This window comes from Papilio xuthus, unplaced genomic scaffold (genome assembly GCF_000836235.2).
Source record: "Papilio xuthus unplaced genomic scaffold, Pxut_1.1 DF828258.1, whole genome shotgun sequence".
Taxonomy (NCBI): Eukaryota; Metazoa; Arthropoda; class Insecta; order Lepidoptera; family Papilionidae; genus Papilio; species Papilio xuthus.
The window spans coordinates 3,953,486-3,973,091 of NW_013530391.1; the positions used below are offsets into that span (position 1 = coordinate 3,953,486).

At 47.2% G+C, this 19,606-nt stretch overlaps 1 protein-coding gene across 1 annotated transcript in view; it reads left to right on the forward strand.

The window, feature by feature from the left end:
• The first annotated feature begins 3,131 nt into the window (after window positions 1-3,131).
• The window catches only part of kug (FAT atypical cadherin kugelei), a 35,203-nt gene continuing 18,728 nt past the window's right edge, over window positions 3,132-19,606 (forward strand). Inside the window, exons 1-12 of the mRNA XM_013306092.1 lie at window positions 3,132-3,383; window positions 12,098-15,177; window positions 15,623-15,902; window positions 16,190-16,296; window positions 16,369-16,573; window positions 16,771-16,982; window positions 17,363-17,551; window positions 17,638-17,796; window positions 18,227-18,425; window positions 18,582-18,721; window positions 19,047-19,318; window positions 19,452-19,580. Coding sequence (XP_013161546.1) covers window positions 12,127-15,177; window positions 15,623-15,902; window positions 16,190-16,296; window positions 16,369-16,573; window positions 16,771-16,982; window positions 17,363-17,551; window positions 17,638-17,796; window positions 18,227-18,425; window positions 18,582-18,721; window positions 19,047-19,318; window positions 19,452-19,580 — 4,943 coding nt within the window. The 5' untranslated portion in view covers window positions 3,132-3,383; window positions 12,098-12,126. The remainder of the gene's footprint in view (window positions 3,384-12,097; window positions 15,178-15,622; window positions 15,903-16,189; window positions 16,297-16,368; window positions 16,574-16,770; window positions 16,983-17,362; window positions 17,552-17,637; window positions 17,797-18,226; window positions 18,426-18,581; window positions 18,722-19,046; window positions 19,319-19,451; window positions 19,581-19,606) is intronic.

A 19,606-nucleotide genomic window follows, 5' to 3' on the forward strand; every position in this document is an offset into this window, starting at 1 on the left:
AAAGTTCAGCCGCAGCGCGCACTATGACGAACACGAGGGATTACTTTAAATAAATAAAGTCGGTGCAGGGCGCGCGTCTGCGGCGCGGGCGGGGGGATACGTTCACCGCTCGCAGCCCGCCGTTGGTACCGAAATAGCCGCGCAACAAAACCAAAATACAAACTAAGTATATTTAAAGTTGGTGCAGGTGGAGACTACATGTTCGCATTTCCTTGTATACATACGTTGCCGTCCCGCTTATAGATCAATTGGCCCAATATGACTTTTTCCCCTTGGGCCGATTAATCGATGACACGAGCTTCCCGAAGCCATTAGGATTTTATCTATTTCTGCTGTTTATTAATAAAGGTGACATTTCTCCGGTGAAACGTCACTTTGTGAATTAATACGTTCATACTCAATTCAAACATATATATACGAGTATATAGGTACCACAACGCAGCTTGAGTATTGTGCACGGTTCATTTTTTATTGTGATGTCAACACTGTCGACAGTGAGTAAATTTTAAATAAATAGCGTACGTAATGCAATTAACAAAAGCTATTGTGTAGGCCCGTTCCCTTATGTTTGACACAAAAGAAGTTCGTGTTCAATATTATATATAAATAGGTATCTAAACATAGCAAGCTGTTGGTCGTGACTTTCTGCGCGTCAAATTAAATATTAAAATGTTTTATCAATTTACAAAATATTTTTTAATATGTGCACGTTAAACAAAACCATTTAAACTGTCCCGATCGAACAGTTGACCACACGAGCTGCGGGCGGCCTTTTACGGGCGGGTAACCGGCTCGGGCCAACACTGCTCTGAATGAAACAATAACTTAAGTACTTGGCGATAGTAGTAGTAAAATTCACAGCAGCTGTTAACTGTTGCACGAATACTTAGTCGCTCGACAAGTACAGGACATTGTGGTATACAAGCACGTATAAGACAGGCGTCAGGTGGAAGTGATTCCGCCTGCAGTCCAAGGAGTGCGTGTGGCGGAGCCTGACGGTGAGAAGGGCCATTGGATGTTATACTTCCCCTCATCAGTTTCTACTGTACATACATGCTCTCTATGTACAAGCTCTCCTCTGTTTTTTTATTGAGGTTTAAATCGGATTTGCAACCTTCTAAATTATTGCTGATATAAACATTTATGCTCTTCGCTTTTTCCACTTTGTAATAAAAATATAAAACTTTTTTTTTGTTTTTTTTTTTCAGAGGGGAATGCTTTAGGCATACTCCGTGCCTCGGGGAAGGCACGGTTGTTATGTGGGATTCTCTCCCCGAATGGGAGTATGCCCACTAAACCCCCCTGTTCCTTCGTAGCCATAATGTGGGACACCACGGGATCGTGTTAACTTACCACCGCGACGCCCCACTGACCACGAGCTCCTCCTCAGAGACGACACCGTGCAATGCAGGTTCGGGATTCCCCGCCCTCGCCCGCTAATGCCGCCTAGGGTTTATAGAGACCCACCTCTTGGCCCCCGTCTTCATCAAGACAGAGGCCCGCGGTGTCGGTGGTCATGGTCCACCCAGTAAAAAAAAAGAAAAAAAACTGGTCAAGTGCGAGTCAACTCGCGCCCCGAGGGTTCCGAACAAACCTGTAGGTATAAGTAAAAGTTCACCTATCACTACAATCGAGTCATAGTTAAAAAGAATAAGGAGTTTATAATTTAACAAAATAATATGTGATATAACAAAATGTTTAAGGTTTTTCGGAATTTCATGCTATATACATATGTGCCACATATGCTATATATAACACCTTGCTTCATGCCAATTTTGAAGAATCTAGGTAGAGTGGGAGTACCCTTTAGGTTTTGGATTTCTTGCAAGTAGTTACGAGTTTAATATGCGGATTAAATTGTTACAGCCTAAAGGTATTATTGACATGAGTATTTGATATGAATTTCAATTTAATATCTATACCCCTTCCCGAGGAAGGGGGAGAAGGGGGGAATTTTAGTTTTTTGAATTTTTTCTTTATATGTGCTGTAACACCTTGCTTCATGCCAAATTTCAAGATTCTAGGTCGACTGAAAGTACCCTATTACGCAATTATTTTTTTTTATATGATGTCTCACGAAAGTTTGAATAATTTAATATTTGATTGTGGTATACGTGCGTGTACGTGATAAGTGGCAATGGAAACACTCACATTACCCTCGTTGCGTTGTCCACGACCAGATAAAATTATTATCAACTTACAAATTATAAGATTAACGCAATCGGTCGTCGGCACCCGCTCGACGACGCAAACATAATTTTGTTTAGTTAGATATATAAAAAAAGTTGACTTAACGTCATTCGGCTACTAATAAAAAGCCGGCCGCGACCGTCGGAGTTGCGTTGCACACCGTGTTACAAAACTCCAATGCTCTCCTCCACTCCAATCCGCATGCTTCCAATACATTGTTGCGATGCCTTGGTGGATAGATAAAAATTCCTCGTAAATAAATAGTCGACGGTCGCGCTAACAATTCGTAAATATAAAACAAGAGCAAAATGCAAACGCTCAGTGCTGTTAAAATAGGTCATGGCCAAATATTCCGCTAACGACACGCAAAATCACGCAGATATGGCTACGCTCTTAGAACAATCTGGACCCGAGCGGATTGTAAGTATAATATATATATATATATAGAGGGGTTTCCGCACGTAGCGACAACTCCTGCTGGTGCTCTTTCCCCTCTGTAATGTCTAATTACCTGCATTCGTAAAAATAGCTAAGAATAATATGCTATAAATCAAAAATAAGCTACAATCAATTAAAGTTATTTAGCTCATGAGTCAGCAAGTCCGAATTCCGAAAGTTCTCTTTGCTAATTTACTACAACCATTTGCCAGATGCCGAGGCGAAAGACCGCGGCCAACCGCCGCCCCTACCGCCTGCCGCCTGCCGCCTGCCGCCTGCCGCCGAGTCGCCGAGCCACCGCGCCGCGCCGCACGCCGCCGGTACAAGTTACCTTTCACAAAACTGCATGCCGCGCTCGAGACAAGGAGAGATCGAGTTTGTAGTTTGTAGGGCAAGCGGAGCGCGTAGGGCCCCGCGCCTGCCGCTCCCTGCTCCCCGCTCCCCGCTCCCCGTACCTCCCCGCCGTGCTGCTCCCCGCCGCTCCGCCACCGCGCCGCCTTGCCAGTCAGCCGCTGGCCGCCAGACGAGATGGATTTGTTGTGGATACCCGCAGCGCTTTAACGTAAAATAAAATAAACGTCGCGAGTGATCGTGGCTAGTGATAGTGTTGGTGTATTGTGTATACGTCTAGTCGCCGCATGCGACCTGCGGTGCTGTGCTGTGTGTCATACATACCGGACAGAAAGCGGACGAACGGATCCCGACAGGACTGAGACGCGGCCCCGACTCGCACGCACGCTTTACTGTCTCAACAGGTGACCTTACTTACACTTACTTTTACCAATGAACATTAGCTTATAGAAAATCATCTTGACACATAAGAATGGCAATATTGTCTTCTCTACGACGACTACACGTGAAGATAAGTCACTAACGGGTGACGCGAGGTGAGGTAAGCAGAGATAGCGCGCTCCGCGCTTACGGATAAACGCCTTTCGCTGAGCTAGTCAGGCAGGTCTGGTTAGGTCCTGTGCGGTGCGGAGCGCTGCGGGGCGACCGAACTCGAACATACCGTGGCCCTGCCAACGTCTCCACCCAAATGTTATCATTAATAACACGCATTTTGTTTGAATGAACAGAAACACCGTGATAATAACAATAACGAATAAAGAGCTATAACAACAGTTAATGCAGTATGTAATAGACAGAAAACCTATCTTTTGCTCACTACAGATGAAGAATTACAGTAGCTTAGATATGCTACAAATCCAAACAAAACACTTTACTTTTTATATTATACATGTGGGCATAGAGTACTCTGTGGACTGTAGTCATAGCAACGCATTTAGTCAAATTTCACTCAAAAAAATTAATAATAAGTAATTATAAAGATATTTCATGAATTATTTATTAGAAAAATAGCCTTTTTTCCGGTCGCAGATGCCTTACGGCTGCCAGAATGAAATTATATTTTTTTTAAATAAGGTATACATTTTTACTTTATTAATCGCTAGAATGACGTACAAAAACTTTGACACCAGATTGTCGACTCTTGACGCTGGCGCCACCTACTTGAACCTTTCGTTTTGCTCCCCATTTTTATGTTTCTGTTTCTTGGAAGACCTTACACGCAACTATGAAAAATCGGTCTTGTAAACACTCTCAATTCTTACTAATCTTACTGATATTAATAATGCGCATGCTTAGATAGATGACGCGCATTATGTAGAACGCCATCCCAATTATTGGTCAGACTGGCTTCAGTGGTTGTCTACTATATTATTGGCCAGTTGTATGAAAGCGCTGATTTCTAGCCCGACTTACTTACTGAGCTGGCTTAATGTAAGCGATGCATAAGTCGAAGTTATTCTATACATTGAAACATTTACGTGGTCAACAAACACATTTGAGTTATATATAAAAACCGGACATTATGATCTGAACCATTTGTTGTAACAGATAAACTATATACCTAGTGGTGGAGTTGGCCACGCCGCGCCGCTACCTGCCGCTACCTGCCGCTACCCGCCGCTGTGTTAAATAGTTAAATAAATAAAAGCACTAAAATTACATTTCAACAAAATTTCACAATCTGCGGGGTTACGTTCAGAAACGAAACGCGATCCCGCGTAGCTATGTGGAATAACTATTTGTATGAAGCTGTGGGGTTAGGTTCTAACATATCCACAGTTATTAAACAATGTTGGGTTAGTTAGAAGAATGCTTAAACTAGTTGAAGTACACACTGTAACTTCTTATAATATTTGAATGTCTTCGGTGCACAAAGTACGTACCTAGTTTTATTTGCCATATTAAAAGCTTTTGAGCGTAAGTACATGGTCAGTGTCAGTAGAGTTGCGTTGTGACTACAACATAACGAAACTAAACAAGCAAAATCACGACATCGTTCCTGCTCGGTTCCACTCCATCCCGCTGCCTTTTTTCGTGACAATACATTAAAATGTTACAAATTCTTACGGTTCCTGCGATTGATTTTGCTTTGCAAACAAAAACAAGGCCTTTACGAACGAAATTATTGTTAATTTAGTAAACCTGTTTTTGCCTCCCGAAAAAACCCGACAAAAACATATTGTTATACTAATGGACGATCGAGAATCCGTCCGCGCGATATTAAAAAAACAAAATTAGCTGCCTATGTGTTCTTTTAAACTATATTCTATATGTAAGCCAGATTTCATAGAGATCTATTTAGCCGTTCTGGAGATATCTTCAAAGAAACATCCATCCATCTAAACATTCGCATTTAAAATATCAGTTAGAAGTTTAATTGGTAAGGTTATATTAGTAAGAGCTGTTATTCAAAGACATTGTGAGTGAAGACAATATCTTAATTGTAAAAGTATATTTTGTACACTAAGCATTATTAACGAACAGAAGGGAAGAATTCATGTCACATTCGCCTTTATATTCTTCTAATATAAGCTGCTCGAATTAATGATTTTTGATATAGTAAGTATAAAAATATTTTATTGTCAAATGCTTTTAACTATTTCTACTAGAGACTCGCGGACAGACTGACTGCCACACAAATTACATTTATCCATATTGATAAAGTAATAAAACTATTTACTTTACAACATATAGAGATTATTACGATTTTGGTGGCTATTTACCAAAATCGTAATAATCTCTATATGTTCGGTCTATAGTAATATATCTGACAGATATACATGTATTATGTTAAATGTATTATATATCTGTCAGACGAAATAACGAAAAAAACAGATCGCATTGCTGCGCGTCACGTACTTTCTCTATCTTTTTTAAATTTGTTATAATATTTTGGAAAAAAAGTTTTAAATTTTTCTTAAACGACACTCGAAACTCGAATGTTTTTTTTTTTTTTTGGAATTGCCGAAAAATGTACATAATATATAAGGTGAACGTTTGTTTGGCTAGATATCACGTCCGACATGTAATTGTTGTCGCATGCGCGATGCGATGAGTCACCGAGTCAGGTGCGGGCAGCGGGTTGTGAGTCGCGTCGCCTGACGCCCCCACCCCCCGGAAACCCGTGCCGGACCTTTATAAAATGGCGGCCACGTTGAGCGAGGCGCACACGCACACGCACAGCGCGCCCGCGCCCCTCCCCGCCCCGCCCCGCCCCGGCCGCCTGGGACCGTTATGGCAATATCGCAACGCTCTCAGTGTGAACTGAATGACAAAGATGTTGTCCGCGACATTTCCTTTGTGTTATTGTAACTAGGTGCTGTGCTGTGCTGCCCAATGATTCTCATTTTTGTCAGGCGGCTGGCTGAAAAACAAACCGTTCCATTGAAAATATAGATTTGTTTGTTTACATTTAAATTCTGATGACATGTGTGGCGTACTATCGCTTGTTTAGTAAGTCGCGTATCCCATATCCCATGTCCAATAGCGCAGCCAGACGAGCCGACAAGTACACATAGGAACTGTGGGCTCAATTTCATTTACACAAAATTAAGCTTTGGTGTTTTTCTTGTAAATGTTCCCTGCTGTTTTCTTCCGTATATACTTTATGACAGCTTAAAATAAACTGAATAAATAGATTTTACATCATTATTTCGGGATTGTGTTATTTATTTAACACGTAACCAAAGTTTTATATAATTAAACACATTAAACTTTTATTGTAGTGTAATAACTGCTTATTGAAGTATGCCGGAAACATCTAGTACCATACTAGTTTCATAGAAACTTTGTTCTAGATTTTATAACAGTGGGATAGACTGCCGGATCTGATCATGGCGACACTCAAATAAACGAATCGCTTCCTGGTGCGACGCGGCTGCTAAATAAGCGCTTCTGATTTTTTTATATTATAAGGTTAAAACAAGCAAGCGGCTACCAGAATTCGCCAAAATAGCGAAGCGACCGCTATCTACAGGCATCCGTAATACAAATACATGACCTACCTTTAATTGACAGGGAAGGAGACTCACGGAAAGTATATATTCTCCTTGCTATCCCTCCTCTCCCCTGTTAGATCCACTTCCCTCGATGGCAAAAAATTCATATATCTTAAAAATAGATATATCCTGTACAATCTTAAAACAACATTAAAAAGCTTTTGTACATTACTAGCTGTCGCCCGCGACTACGTCTGTCAGTAATTAAAAGAAACTTAATAACTATGCCAAGTTTCATCAAGATCCGTTGAGTCGCTCCTGAGATGCCGTCTAACGAACACTATCCATACATACAAACTTTCTCATTTACAATATTAGTAAGAAGTAAGATAAGTTGATTAGGTTCCGCGGATACCTAAAATTATGTTGTAAGCAGCGCAGCCCGTCCTGTGAAATTGCAAGCCGCCATAATATTTCCATGCCACAGTCCTTAACGCAATGCCGTCTATTAAAATGACAAATTAAAATTCGCCGCGTTGAATATGTCTTGATGAGGTTACGCGCAGTGCCGCTACTGCTAGGTGCTCGTGTTTAAACATGTGCTAGCCGAATGCCCTATCAGAGGTCAGGCGCGCATCGCGACTACCACTTACCACTTTTATTGATTACCGAGGTGGTCTGTTTTGTATTGTTTTGTGTCTAGTATCTACATATTAATATGGGCTGGACGAGTCGAACAGAAGAATACGAAACTTTACGCCACTGGCACAGTGTTTTTTAACAAATCAGAGTGCCCTGGCTATCGACGTATTGTGTGGTAGGCTCTACTCTTTATAACATGGTGTGGAGAGCGCGTGCAATGCGCAGCGCGCGGGCACAGCTCGCCCACGCCTCGAGCCCGGTCTAATCGGAGCCTCGAGACAATTTGTGTCGCAGCGCAACGTTCAATGTATACACGATGCGATAAATGGCGTATAATCTCTGAACCCCTTAAAATATGTCTTTAAGGTTTTACGTAAGTTAAACCGTTACGAGTTAAAAAAGATGTATGAGAGAATTGTATTATAGCTCTCAGAAAGTTTACCAAAAAGAGTGCGATGACTATATCTCTCCTCGTATTGTACGGTTTTCTTATAATAACTACTGTTTCAATATACAGGGTGGCCCATAAGTCCTTTGAAAAGTAAAATTTGAATAAAACGAACAGGGCGCGCGTGAGCGGTGCAGGGGAAGCGGGGGAAGTAACTTCGGTTTCTGGGAATTTAGTCGCGATGGAGCGTTTTACCGGAGCGGACCGTGCGTTTTGTGTGCGCGAGTTTTATAAAAACGACAATTCGGCAACCGTTGCGCGGCGTAAATTTCGAGAATACAAAGGTTTACACAACTTTGACGACACTCCAACTCTTCAAACGATTAAGAACTGGGTTGCTAAGTTCGAGGAGACCGGTTCGACGTTAGATAAACCGCGGTTGGGTTGCCCAAGGACGTCACGTACGGAACAAAACATAGACACAGTGACACAGTCTATTCGCGAAAATCCGACACAGTCAACTTGTAAGCGCGCCAGAGCATTAAACGTATCCAGGACATCGTTACAACGGATTTTGAAGAAAGATTTACATATGCACCCTTACAAAATTCAGTTGGTTCAAGAATTAAAGGAAACTGATGGTATTCAAAGACAAAATTATGCGAATGAAATGTTGAATCGGTTTACTTCCTTCAACAACATAATGTTCTCTTACGAGGCTCATTTCCATCTTAACGGGAATGTTAGTAAACAAAATTGCCGCTATTGGAGCCCCATCAATCCAAAACTTAAGCATCAGAAGCCCTTACATAGTCCGAAAGTGACTGTTTGGGCCGCTATGTCAGCCCATGGTATCCTAGGGCCTTACTTCTTTGAGGATGGCAGAGGGCGCGCAGTTACTGTTACGTCGGAGCGATATGTGGCTATGATCGAAGAGTTTTTCATACCAGAATTGCAAAACTTTTCAGGCTTTAATGCCAGGACGTGGTTTCAACAGGATGGGGCCACTTCTCACACCTCTAACACTGCTATGCCCGTTATCCGTCAACTTTTTCCTGGCAAAGTGATCTCTAAGAGAGGAGACATTTCCTGGCCTCCACGTAGTCCAGATCTGACCCCGATGGATTTTTTTTTGTGGGGCTACCTTAAGGCTAAAGTATACGACACAAACCCGCGGTCAATTGAGGCCCTAAAAGAAAACATCCGCAAAGAAATGACAAGCATTTCAGCAGTGACGTGCCGCGCAGTCATCGACAATTTTAGACGTCGTTTGCAAGAGTGCCGTGATCGCAACGGATTACATTTAGAAAATGTTATTTTCAAAAAATAATTCCCGTTTTTTAAGCTTTTTTTGTAAATAAAAATTTAATTCATAATGTAATTAGTTTTATTTTAATATTTTTTTTTTCATATCAAAGGACTTATGGGCCACCCTGTAGTATGTAAAAATCGCATGGTGTTTAGGGCTCTACCTGTTTTAATATTAATCCTTATCAAAAATAATTTGTTTCTTTTTAGGAGAATTTAATGTTAGAATAATTAATTGCCTTTTGTATAATATAATAGTATAAATACCGTAGCCGAAAAGTCAGCGCACATACCGGGGGCGCCAGTATTTTCAAAGCTTTAACTACTTCTTTACCGGGCGAAGTCGGGCTAGGTCACAAGCTTAATATTATTTGAATGAGACATGAAAGATTCAGGTGAGATATGTTGTGTGAGGACGTGGCTACCAGATGATCGCACCCGGCGCGGCGCGGCACGGCGCGGCGCGGCGTCTGGCAGGCGCGGCGGCGGGCGCGGCCGTCACTTCATTGATGCGCGTTCGGGTCAACGAACCAAGATCCGTGTTATTTTTTCATGTTACTTTTGCGTACATCTAATCATTATTACGTTAAATTGATTTCTGAAGCCATTTACCCGCGTGCAAGATTTCTCAAAACCACTCAGCCACAATATAAAAATAAGTGTGCATATAAAATAAACATGTATGAATAAGTGTTTTCTGGGACTCTTCGATAGTAAATGCTTTCGACTGTAGATAGGCTTTATGTTGTAGTTCGTTGTGTTTGACATTTTCTGAAGCTACATGGTGAAAGCGCTAACATATCCGCACTTTATATTATTAGCGAGTCCGTACGCTCGGAATCAAAAGAAAACTAAATAAAGCCTATGTGTTCTTCCAGACTGTGCAATCTACATCTATGTCAAATTTCAGCGAGATCCATGCAGCTGTTCTGGAGATACCTTCAAACAAACATCCACTCATCCATCTGCTCATTCGCACTTATAATAGTGGTAAGATTAGTAAGATTTTAGTAAGTTTGGGTGGAAATGATGCCGTCGATACTAGTTTGTTACAAACATATTATAAAAATAGATTCAACATACAAATCCATAACTATTCAAAAGTTATCCTTTTGGATTCAAGGAAGTCATGGCGAGATACATTATAGGATCGTGACAGCGTAACAGAGTTCGGAAAGAGCGGCGGGCGCCCTCAAGTCGGCGCTATCTTTAGCCGGGGTCAAGGTGGGTCACCGTTGCCGCCTGCAACTCGCCGCTCGCACACCTCCCGATGTTGGCGTAATGTGACACACTGTTTACCTCTTAGCATTAAGGCATGAGGCGACCGGTCCTAGAATAGGTGTGTCCATGCGATAAAAGCGCCGGCACCGGTCTAGCAAATGAAGATAAAAAACCCAAATATTAAAAGGGTTTCTTCATGAAGATTTCATTAAAAAAATTAGAAGGCCTATGAGTATCATAAGCTCTTGATATGGATCATGTTGGATCGTGATCCGGTGGCTCCGCAACTGGGGCGATCCACCTGTTCCTTAGGTTAATACTGGGAAATGTCGGCACATGTTCAGTCGGTGGTCTGACATCATGCGGCGCCATACATTTGACCGTCAATCGACGCCGCAGCCCGCGCCCGCGCCCGCCCCCGCCCCCGCGTACATATTACACAAGAGCTTTTACGCGCGGTTGAAGCAAATCAAAAATAAAATAACACAGATTACGTACTTATAAAGTTAGTGAGATTTAACAAACACTAAACATTGAGTGAAAGTTACAGATTTCAATTATGCATTAAAATATACATACATGATAAAGAACGCGCAACTATCTTCCACAGACGTAATAAGTTGAATGCGCGATGATAATAGACGACTCGCGACGCTCGGCTATGCTCGGCTCGGCTCGCAGACGGAGCAATGAGCATTAGTTATTTATATGCAATTAAATGTACTGACATAAGATCGGCAACAAAATATTAGTCAAGTGAGCGTTGGCCTTAAGTTTACATACACGATTATACAGTACTGGATGTTATTATTTTTGCAAAAGTTTTGTTGGACTGCAGTGTTACGGCAAGTTGCGCCAATGTCGTTTCACTTTTGGGCCCAGAATGAGAGATCACAATTTTTTTTTAAATTTTTACCATACGTAGCTGACATATCTTTGGTTTTACCCAAAAACTTAGGATTCACTCTAATTCAGACTTATGAAGGAACATTAGGCATGGATAAAAAACTATTTCTGGAGCCCTTAATTTGCCCCTTTTGACTTCCTTCTTCCCTTACTTTTTAGCCGACTTCAAAAAGAAGGAGGTTATCAATACGTCTGTATGTTTTTTTTGTGTGTGTTACCGCGTAACTTCGCCCCTGGTGCTTCGATTTTGAAATTTTTTTTTGATCGAAAGGTTTTGCTTGCAGGTGGGGCCAATTTTTAATTAATTTATAAGTAACGTAAACATGGTGTATGAAACAATTGTAGCTCGTTAAATTTGCTAGATTAAAGTCCGCCATAGCATATATCTATCTTAAATTATAGTTTTTTCACAATAACCATTTTTTCTGGAAAAACATCAATTAATTTCATGCGCTACTTTCGACGCTATTATTCGAGTTTGATATAAACCCTTATGGAAATAAATATGTTCATTATCAAGAGAATTTAATGCAAACTATATTTGCCCTTTGAACAATATAACTCTGTTTTTTTTTATTGTATCACTTTATTTGGGACATCATCATATTTCGCTAGGAAGGGTTTTACTGGTGCGAGGAAAACAAATCAGACTTATATGCTTCGTCATCCGGGCAAATTACACAATGAAAGCGTTTTTTTTTTATTATATTTGCAGATTGTCAGCGTGGAGCAGGTTGTGTTGGCATGGCGGGCGGCCGGCGGCTGCGCTGCGTCGCGCTGCTGCTCGCGGCGGCCGCCTGGTGCGCCGCTGGACCCGGCCCGCCCGCGTTGCGCTTTCCGCGCGCGCTCTATAACCTTACTGTGCCGGAGAACTCTCCGCCACGCACCTACGCTGAGCCGCCGCCCGGCGCCGATCACCCCGCGCATCCCGCCCTGCCGCTGCCCAGCCCCGACACCAAAATCCGCTTTCGCATCCGTCATGGTGACCGCGATAAGTTCTTCAAGGCGGAGGAGCGAATCGTGGGAGACTTGTGTTTCCTTCTCATTCGCACGCGAGCTGGACACACCGACGTACTCAATCGTGAGCGCCGCGACACCTACCGGCTGGACGTGCGCGCCACGGCGCAGTTGTCTGATGGCACGCAACTCGAGGCGGACACGGTGCTTGTCGTCGAAGTCACCGACGAGAACGACCTCAGTCCGCTTTTCTATCCTACGGAGTACGAAGCGCTCGTGCCGGAAGACACGCCCTTACACTCTAGCATCGCTCGCGTGACCGCGGAGGATGCCGACCTAGGTATAAACGGTGAAATTTACTATAGCCTCGCCGAGATGACCGATCGTTTCGCAGTACATCCTAGCAACGGCGTGGTGACGGTGACGAGCGCTCTGGTGGCGGCCGTGAAGACTCGTTATGAGATCACCGTGTTGGCTCGAGATCGTGCCTCTTTGCTAACGCTCGGCGAAAATGCACCCGCCGCCCGAGCTACGCTCACGATTCGAGTGGCCCCCGTCAACCTACACGCTCCCGAGCTGCGCGTGCGTCGTTTGCCCGAACTCGTCGAAAACTCCACTGCAGAGATATATGCGATAGTAGAAGTGACCGACCGAGATGTCGGCGAGCACGGCCGGATCGCGGGCCTCGAGATCGTCGACGGAGATCCTGACGGTCACTTCCGTGTGCGTCCTTCCGAGCAGCCGAACGAGTACGACATCATGGTTCACGCGCTCCTCGATCGCGAGACTTCTCCGCGAGGCTACAACCTCACGTTGCGCGCGTTGGACGCCGGCCATCCTCCTCGCGCCTCTTACCTTACGCTACCGGTGACGCTCTTGGACGCCAACGACAACGCACCTGTTTTTAGTCGTGAAATTTACGAGGCCAACGTTCCGGAGACGGCACCGCCGAATACACCGGTCATCAGACTTAAAGTGAGCGACCGCGACGAGGGTCGCAATGCCCGGGTGTACATTGAGATCGTGGGCGGCAACGAGGGCGGCGAATTCTTCGTGAATCCCGATACTGGCGTGCTGTACACCGCGGTGCCGCTCGACGCTGAACAAAAATCACTTTATACACTTACGGTCTCTGCAATCGACCAAGGCAACGCTGGAACTAGAAAACAATCTTCGGCCAAAGTGAAAATAGGCATCGTGGATGCTAATGACAATAATCCAGTTTTTGACCGGGACGATGTGGCGGTAACACTACCAGAGAACGGGCCGACTGGCGTGGTGGTCGCCAGAGTGTCGGCCAGAGACGCTGACTCCGGCGAGAACGCTTATATATCCTACAGTGTGGCTAATCTACAACCGATACCGTTCGAAGTGGACCACTTTTCGGGTGCCGTGAGGACAACTAAACTGCTCGACTACGAAAGTATGCGACGCGAATATATTCTGAGAATACGCGCAAGCGATTGGGGGCTACCTTACAGACGTCAAGCTGAAATGCGACTCACAGTTCGCCTCGAAGACGTCAATGACAACAGACCGCAGTTCGAACGTGTAGATTGCGTCGGCTACCTGCCACGACGGTTGGCGATAGGCTACGAAATTGTGACGCTCTCCGCAATCGACTTCGATTCCGGCGATGTCGTATCATACCGACTAGTGAGCGGTAACGAGGACAACTGTTTCGCCCTGGATTCCGGTACCGGCGTCGTGAGCCTGTCTTGTGACTTGGCAGATGTCCGCGCTGACACCAGAGTGCTGAACGTGACCGCAACGGACGGTACGCACTTCGCCGACCCGACGTCTCTCACGCTACACCTGGTGGGTGGCGCGGGGGTCGGTGCGAGCGCCGGCGACGTGGGCGCGCTCGAGTGCCGCGACACCGGTGTGGCTCGACGCCTCATCGAGCTGCTGGCCGCGGCGGAACGAAGTAACGCTCCCATAGATTTCACTGAAGATTTTCCACTTGCTCCCTCTCGTTATGGTGAAAATCTACATGTACCCGAATTCATAGACTTTCCCGTCGAGGTTAAAGTAAACGAGTCCGTGGCGCTGGGGACATCGCTAGTGCGACTGCGCGCTCGCGACCGGGACCTTGGCTACAACGGCCTGCTGGTGTACGCCATATCGGGCGGCGATGCGGACTCCGCCTTTCGTATTGACCCCGACAGCGGCGAACTTAAAGTCATTGGGTACTTGGATCGTGAAAAAGAGCATGAATATTATTTAAATATCACCGTTTACGATTTGGGCGTGCCGCAGCGATCCAGCTCCCGATTGCTCCCCGTCACCGTGCTCGACGTAAACGATAACGCTCCCAAATTCGTTAAAACCTTATCCAGTTTTCGCGTAACCGAAAACGCTATTAATGGGACGGTAATATTCCGCGCAAACGCGACGGACCGCGACGCAGGGGAGTTCGCGCGCATCGAGTACAGTGTGATCGGCGCTGGTGCCGGCGAGTTCTGCGTGGAGCGCGAGTCGGGCCTGCTGGCCGTGTGCGCGCCGCTGGATCGCGAGCGGCATGCGCTCTACGAGCTGAGCGTGCGCGCCACAGACGGCGGCGGGCTGCGCGCCGAGGCGCTTGTGCGCGTCGCAGTCGATGACGTCAACGACAACGCGCCTCGCTTCGCCCTGCCGTCGTACAGCGCGCGCGTACGCGAGGACGTGCCCGTGGGCACACCCGTGGCCGTACTCGAGGCGTTCGACCCAGACCTGGGCGCCGGCGGGCTGATCACTTACTCCTTGCCCGACCAGGCCACTGACGACGTCGTCTTCACCGTCGATAGCACTTCAGGCACCGTGCGCACCGCGAAGCGGCTGGACTACGAAGAGAAACAGGTTACTGATGATAATACATAATTTTTTTCGAATACAACACAAATTCCCTTTAAAATAAATGTGTAAATCCACAAATGGTATCTCTGCTAATACCTGTCTTGACGTAGTTCCGAGTAGCGGGAGCACGAATGTTAAAATGGATGTGTGGGTAACACAAATGTATGAGATAAGAAACGAGAATGTATAAGAATATGTGAAAGATGTGTTGTTTGAAAGAATCGTATATAATAAAGTATGAATGTGCAAGGGTTTGCCGATCGGGGTAGGCCTAGGAAGAAGCGGGGATGTATTGTGTGAAATGTGACACTACAAAAATAGAAGCGACAAATGAAACGACGGAAGATAGATTATGATGCAGAGCTCGGAGCAACCGCGGTCGTTAGTCGTGGCAATGAGATGCACGGACTGTCCGGGTCTCTATAAGCGGTGATTGTGCTTGTGGTAGGTGTACGGCGTGGCGGTGCGCGCGACGGACGGCGGCCAGCCGGCGCTGTGGGCCGAGGCGACGCTGGTCGTGGAGGTGGGCGACGTGGACGAGAACCGGCACACGCCCGTGTTCGCAGAGCGCGCGGCGGTGGCCCTGGCCGTGCGCGAAGACGCGGCGCCGGGCGCGCGAGTAGGCGCGCTGCTGGCGCTGGACGCCGACCCTCCGGGACGCGACTCCCGCCTCACCTACTACGCGCTCGACGGCCCCGGCATGGCGTATTTCACCATAGACGACACCGGTTGGTGCTCTTGCATTATAGAGACCGTTTATTTCCTCCATGCGTCGCTCTGCGATCGGTCATTATTATATAAATATGTCAAAAATTCGAATTTTAATATATTGTTAACTTATGTAGGATATTTTAGAGACACCTGAGGTTTATGCTCCAAAACGTGGAAAGAAGATGTTTTATTTTTTAATGAGACTTTTTGCTCGCACTACGACACCGTTGTATGTACTTATTTAATAGGAATGAAAATAAAACTTTGTAAATTTAAATAAAAGTGAAATTGTTTGCGAGCGCAGGGGTGGTCCGCACGCTGGCGCCACTGGACCGCGAGCGCGCGCCACACTACTGGCTGACGGCGTGCGCGGAGGACCACGGGCTCGTGCCACGCCACACTTGTATACAGGTAACGACGAGTGCCGGCCGCCGCGCGCCAACGGCAGTGCGGCGCTGCGGCACTGACGCGTCCGGTGTACAGGTGTTCGTGGAGGTGCTGGACGTGAACGACGTGGCGCCGTGGCCGGAACGCGCGGCGTACTTCGCGCGCGTGCCGGAGCACTGCGCGGCGGGTACGCGCATCGCGGTTGTGCGCGCGCCCGACGGCGACGCCGAGCCGCGCCCCGTACGCTACTCCATCGTGGCCGGCAACCCCGACGGCCTGTTCGCCATCGATGAGCGCACCGGTACCGGCTTTTCGTCGTTCATACTAGTCATGACCCCAAAATAGCATCGGATTATATTCAATGCTTCCCTTATGTCTAACAATGTTCCAAAATGTAAGAGAGTCTAATTTAATTTTGTAAATAAAACATCTAACTGATGTATAAAGCTTGTTCTGTTGTGCTTGTGAGATTATACGTGATGTGATGATGGGACACAGGCGAGATTGTGACGTCGGGGCGAGCGCTGGACCGAGAGGCGGCGAGCGCGCACGCACTGGAGGTGCGCGCGTGGGACGGCGCGCTGGCTGCTGCGGTGCGCGTGCGCGTCGACCTCACCGACCTCAACGACCACGCGCCCGCTTTCACGCAGCGCTTCTACGACCTGCGCGTGCCCGCCCCCGCCCCCGTCCCCGCCCACGCCCACGCCCAGGTCCTCTTCACTTGCTATACAAATCATTCACATTATGAGTTAGGATTACACCATTTAATTTAATAATGAATGTTGAGATTTGAAAGGGAAATATAAACATAAATTTTAAAAAAATAATATCGACTGTCCGGAATTACTACGTAAATTCAACATTAGTGTGCCTAGTAAATCTTGTAGGTACAAATTCCATCATAAGCGTTATTATATTTCATGTGCCGACTGACAAATTATTTAAGCCATTGCTATAAGTGTAGACTTGTAAATAGCTATATGTTAACTATCTTGTGTCTATTATTGTCACTTTCTAGCTGTAAGTCTACCATGTAAGTAAATAATATGTATATAAATAGGAAGAGAAAACTTATACGGTTGATTTATAGGCGGACGAAATTACAACCGAGAGTCTCGAGAGCAGCGCGGAGGGCGAGGCGGAGGTGGAGGGCGAGTCGGAGGCGGAGGGCGAGCTCGAGACGGAGGGCGACAGCGAGGCGGAGGAGGAGGTGCGAGGCGGCTGGGACGAGTGGGACGAATGGACCGAGCCGGACTCCGACTATGTTTATATTGGGACCGTAAGGAAATGTTAAGTTACAAACGATCGTCTGACCGATGTGAAGTCGATAAAGATCGAAGAGATATCGTCGTGTACGTGCGGCAGGTGACGGCGCTGGACCCGGACGCGGCCGAGAACGGCACCGTGCGGTACTCGGCGCGGGCGCGGGGCGCGGCGCGCGGCCTGCTGCGGGTCACCGCGCGCTCCGGCCGCCTGCACGCCGCGCGCGCCCTGCCGCTGCTGCGCCGCGCCTACGACCTCACCGTCAGTACCCTCCCTCTCCCGCCCTCTCCCGCCCTCTCACACAAGTTTCACAAACATATATACAGCATTGTTGAGCTATTATAAAATACAAATTTTTTGTACCTAATCTGATATGCAAAATTAAGCTTCTTTACAATATAAAGCTATATATAACATGTTTATATCAAAAATGATAATATTACAAGTTATTATACCCCTATTACATATACATCTATTTTTTTACATAGTTGAACTATATCTATATCTTGATCAAATATCATTTTTAGTTATGTTTCTAAATAAGCCATTAAACATTTTTGTTACGGGGGCGGTGGGTGCGCTGTTTTGTAGATAACTATAAACAGATTTTGCACAATGTTATGTGAGCAAACACAAAAAGTAGGAAGGCGTCGCGTCGCGATATAACGTAGTGATGTGCCGCGGCGTGCAGGTGCGCGCGTGCGACGGCGGCGCGCGCTGCAGCTTGGCGCGTGCGCGCGTGCGCGGCGTGCCGGCGGGCGGCGGGCGCGCGCCGCACGCGTCCGTCGCGCCACCGCTGCAGGCCGCCGAGCTGGACGCGCCCGGCTTCCTGCTGACGCTGCTGCAGGCCTCGGACCCGGACGGCGACCCGCTCTACTACGACATCGTCGGTCAGTTCGACACATTGATGACACAGCACTACTGGATGATGGCCACCGGGTGGACGCCGCTTATATCGAATGAAGAAATATGCCTCCATTACGCTTATTTATAACTATACACAATAGAAACGTAGAGCAATGAATTGTAAGAGTGCGTGTGTGCAGACGGCGACCCCGAGCGGCAGTGGGTGGTGGGCCGCGAGGACGGCAGCCTGGTGCTGGCGCGCCCGCTGCAGTGGGAGCGCCGCCCGCGCTACGCCCTCAACGTCTCCGTCACCGACGGCCACCGCACGCTCTACACCACTGTAAACGCTCTTTTACTTTATTTTTATGTTACATATGTCATCATCAACCCGCCCTTGTCCCTACTTCTCCATACGTCTCTATCAGCCGTCTTTTTTTCACATACATAATCTCCTTGGTTTTCGTCTTCCTTTAAAACCCTCTACTTTTAATCTCATTGAACACCGGTCAGTGTAGAGGGTATGAGTCGAATCAGTCGCGAATTCGCGGCACTAATATAGAGCCGCCATTATAAAGGGCCATCTTGTTTATGTGCACCGGTGGGCAGCAGTGGGCACCGGTGGGCAGCTGTGGGCGCGAGTGGGTACGAGTCGAGACGCATTGCAGGTGAACATAACGGTCGTGAACGACATGCACGAGGGCGGCGTCGAGTTCGAGCGCGAGCTGTACACGGTCGAGGTGTCGGAGAGCGCGCGCGCGGGCGACACCCTGCTGGCTCTGAGGGCGCGCGTGATGCCGGCGCCCGGCACCCCCCTCGGCGCCGCGCCCGAGCCGCGCCTGCTGTACGGGGTGCTGGCGGCGCGCGTACCGGCAGACGCGGCGCTGTTCCGGCTGCACGAGCTGACGGGCGTGCTGGAGCTAGCGCGCCCGCTCGACAGGTGCGCTCTCCTCACCCCACACCAAATTACACTTCTACTGTGAACATACATAATGCCAGGAAGCTCCTAGGCCTTGCGCCTCGACGCAATTAAAATTTTACGACTATCAATTCGAGTCGACTCTGGTGTGCAGGGAGACCGCCTCCGAGCACGAGCTGACGGTGTGGGCGCGCGACCAGGCGCCGCGTGCGTCCCGCGCATTCGCGCGCGTGCGCGTACTGGTACACGACGCGGACGAGCACGCGCCCGCGTGGCCGCGCCGGCTGGTGACGGCGCGCGTGCCCGCCG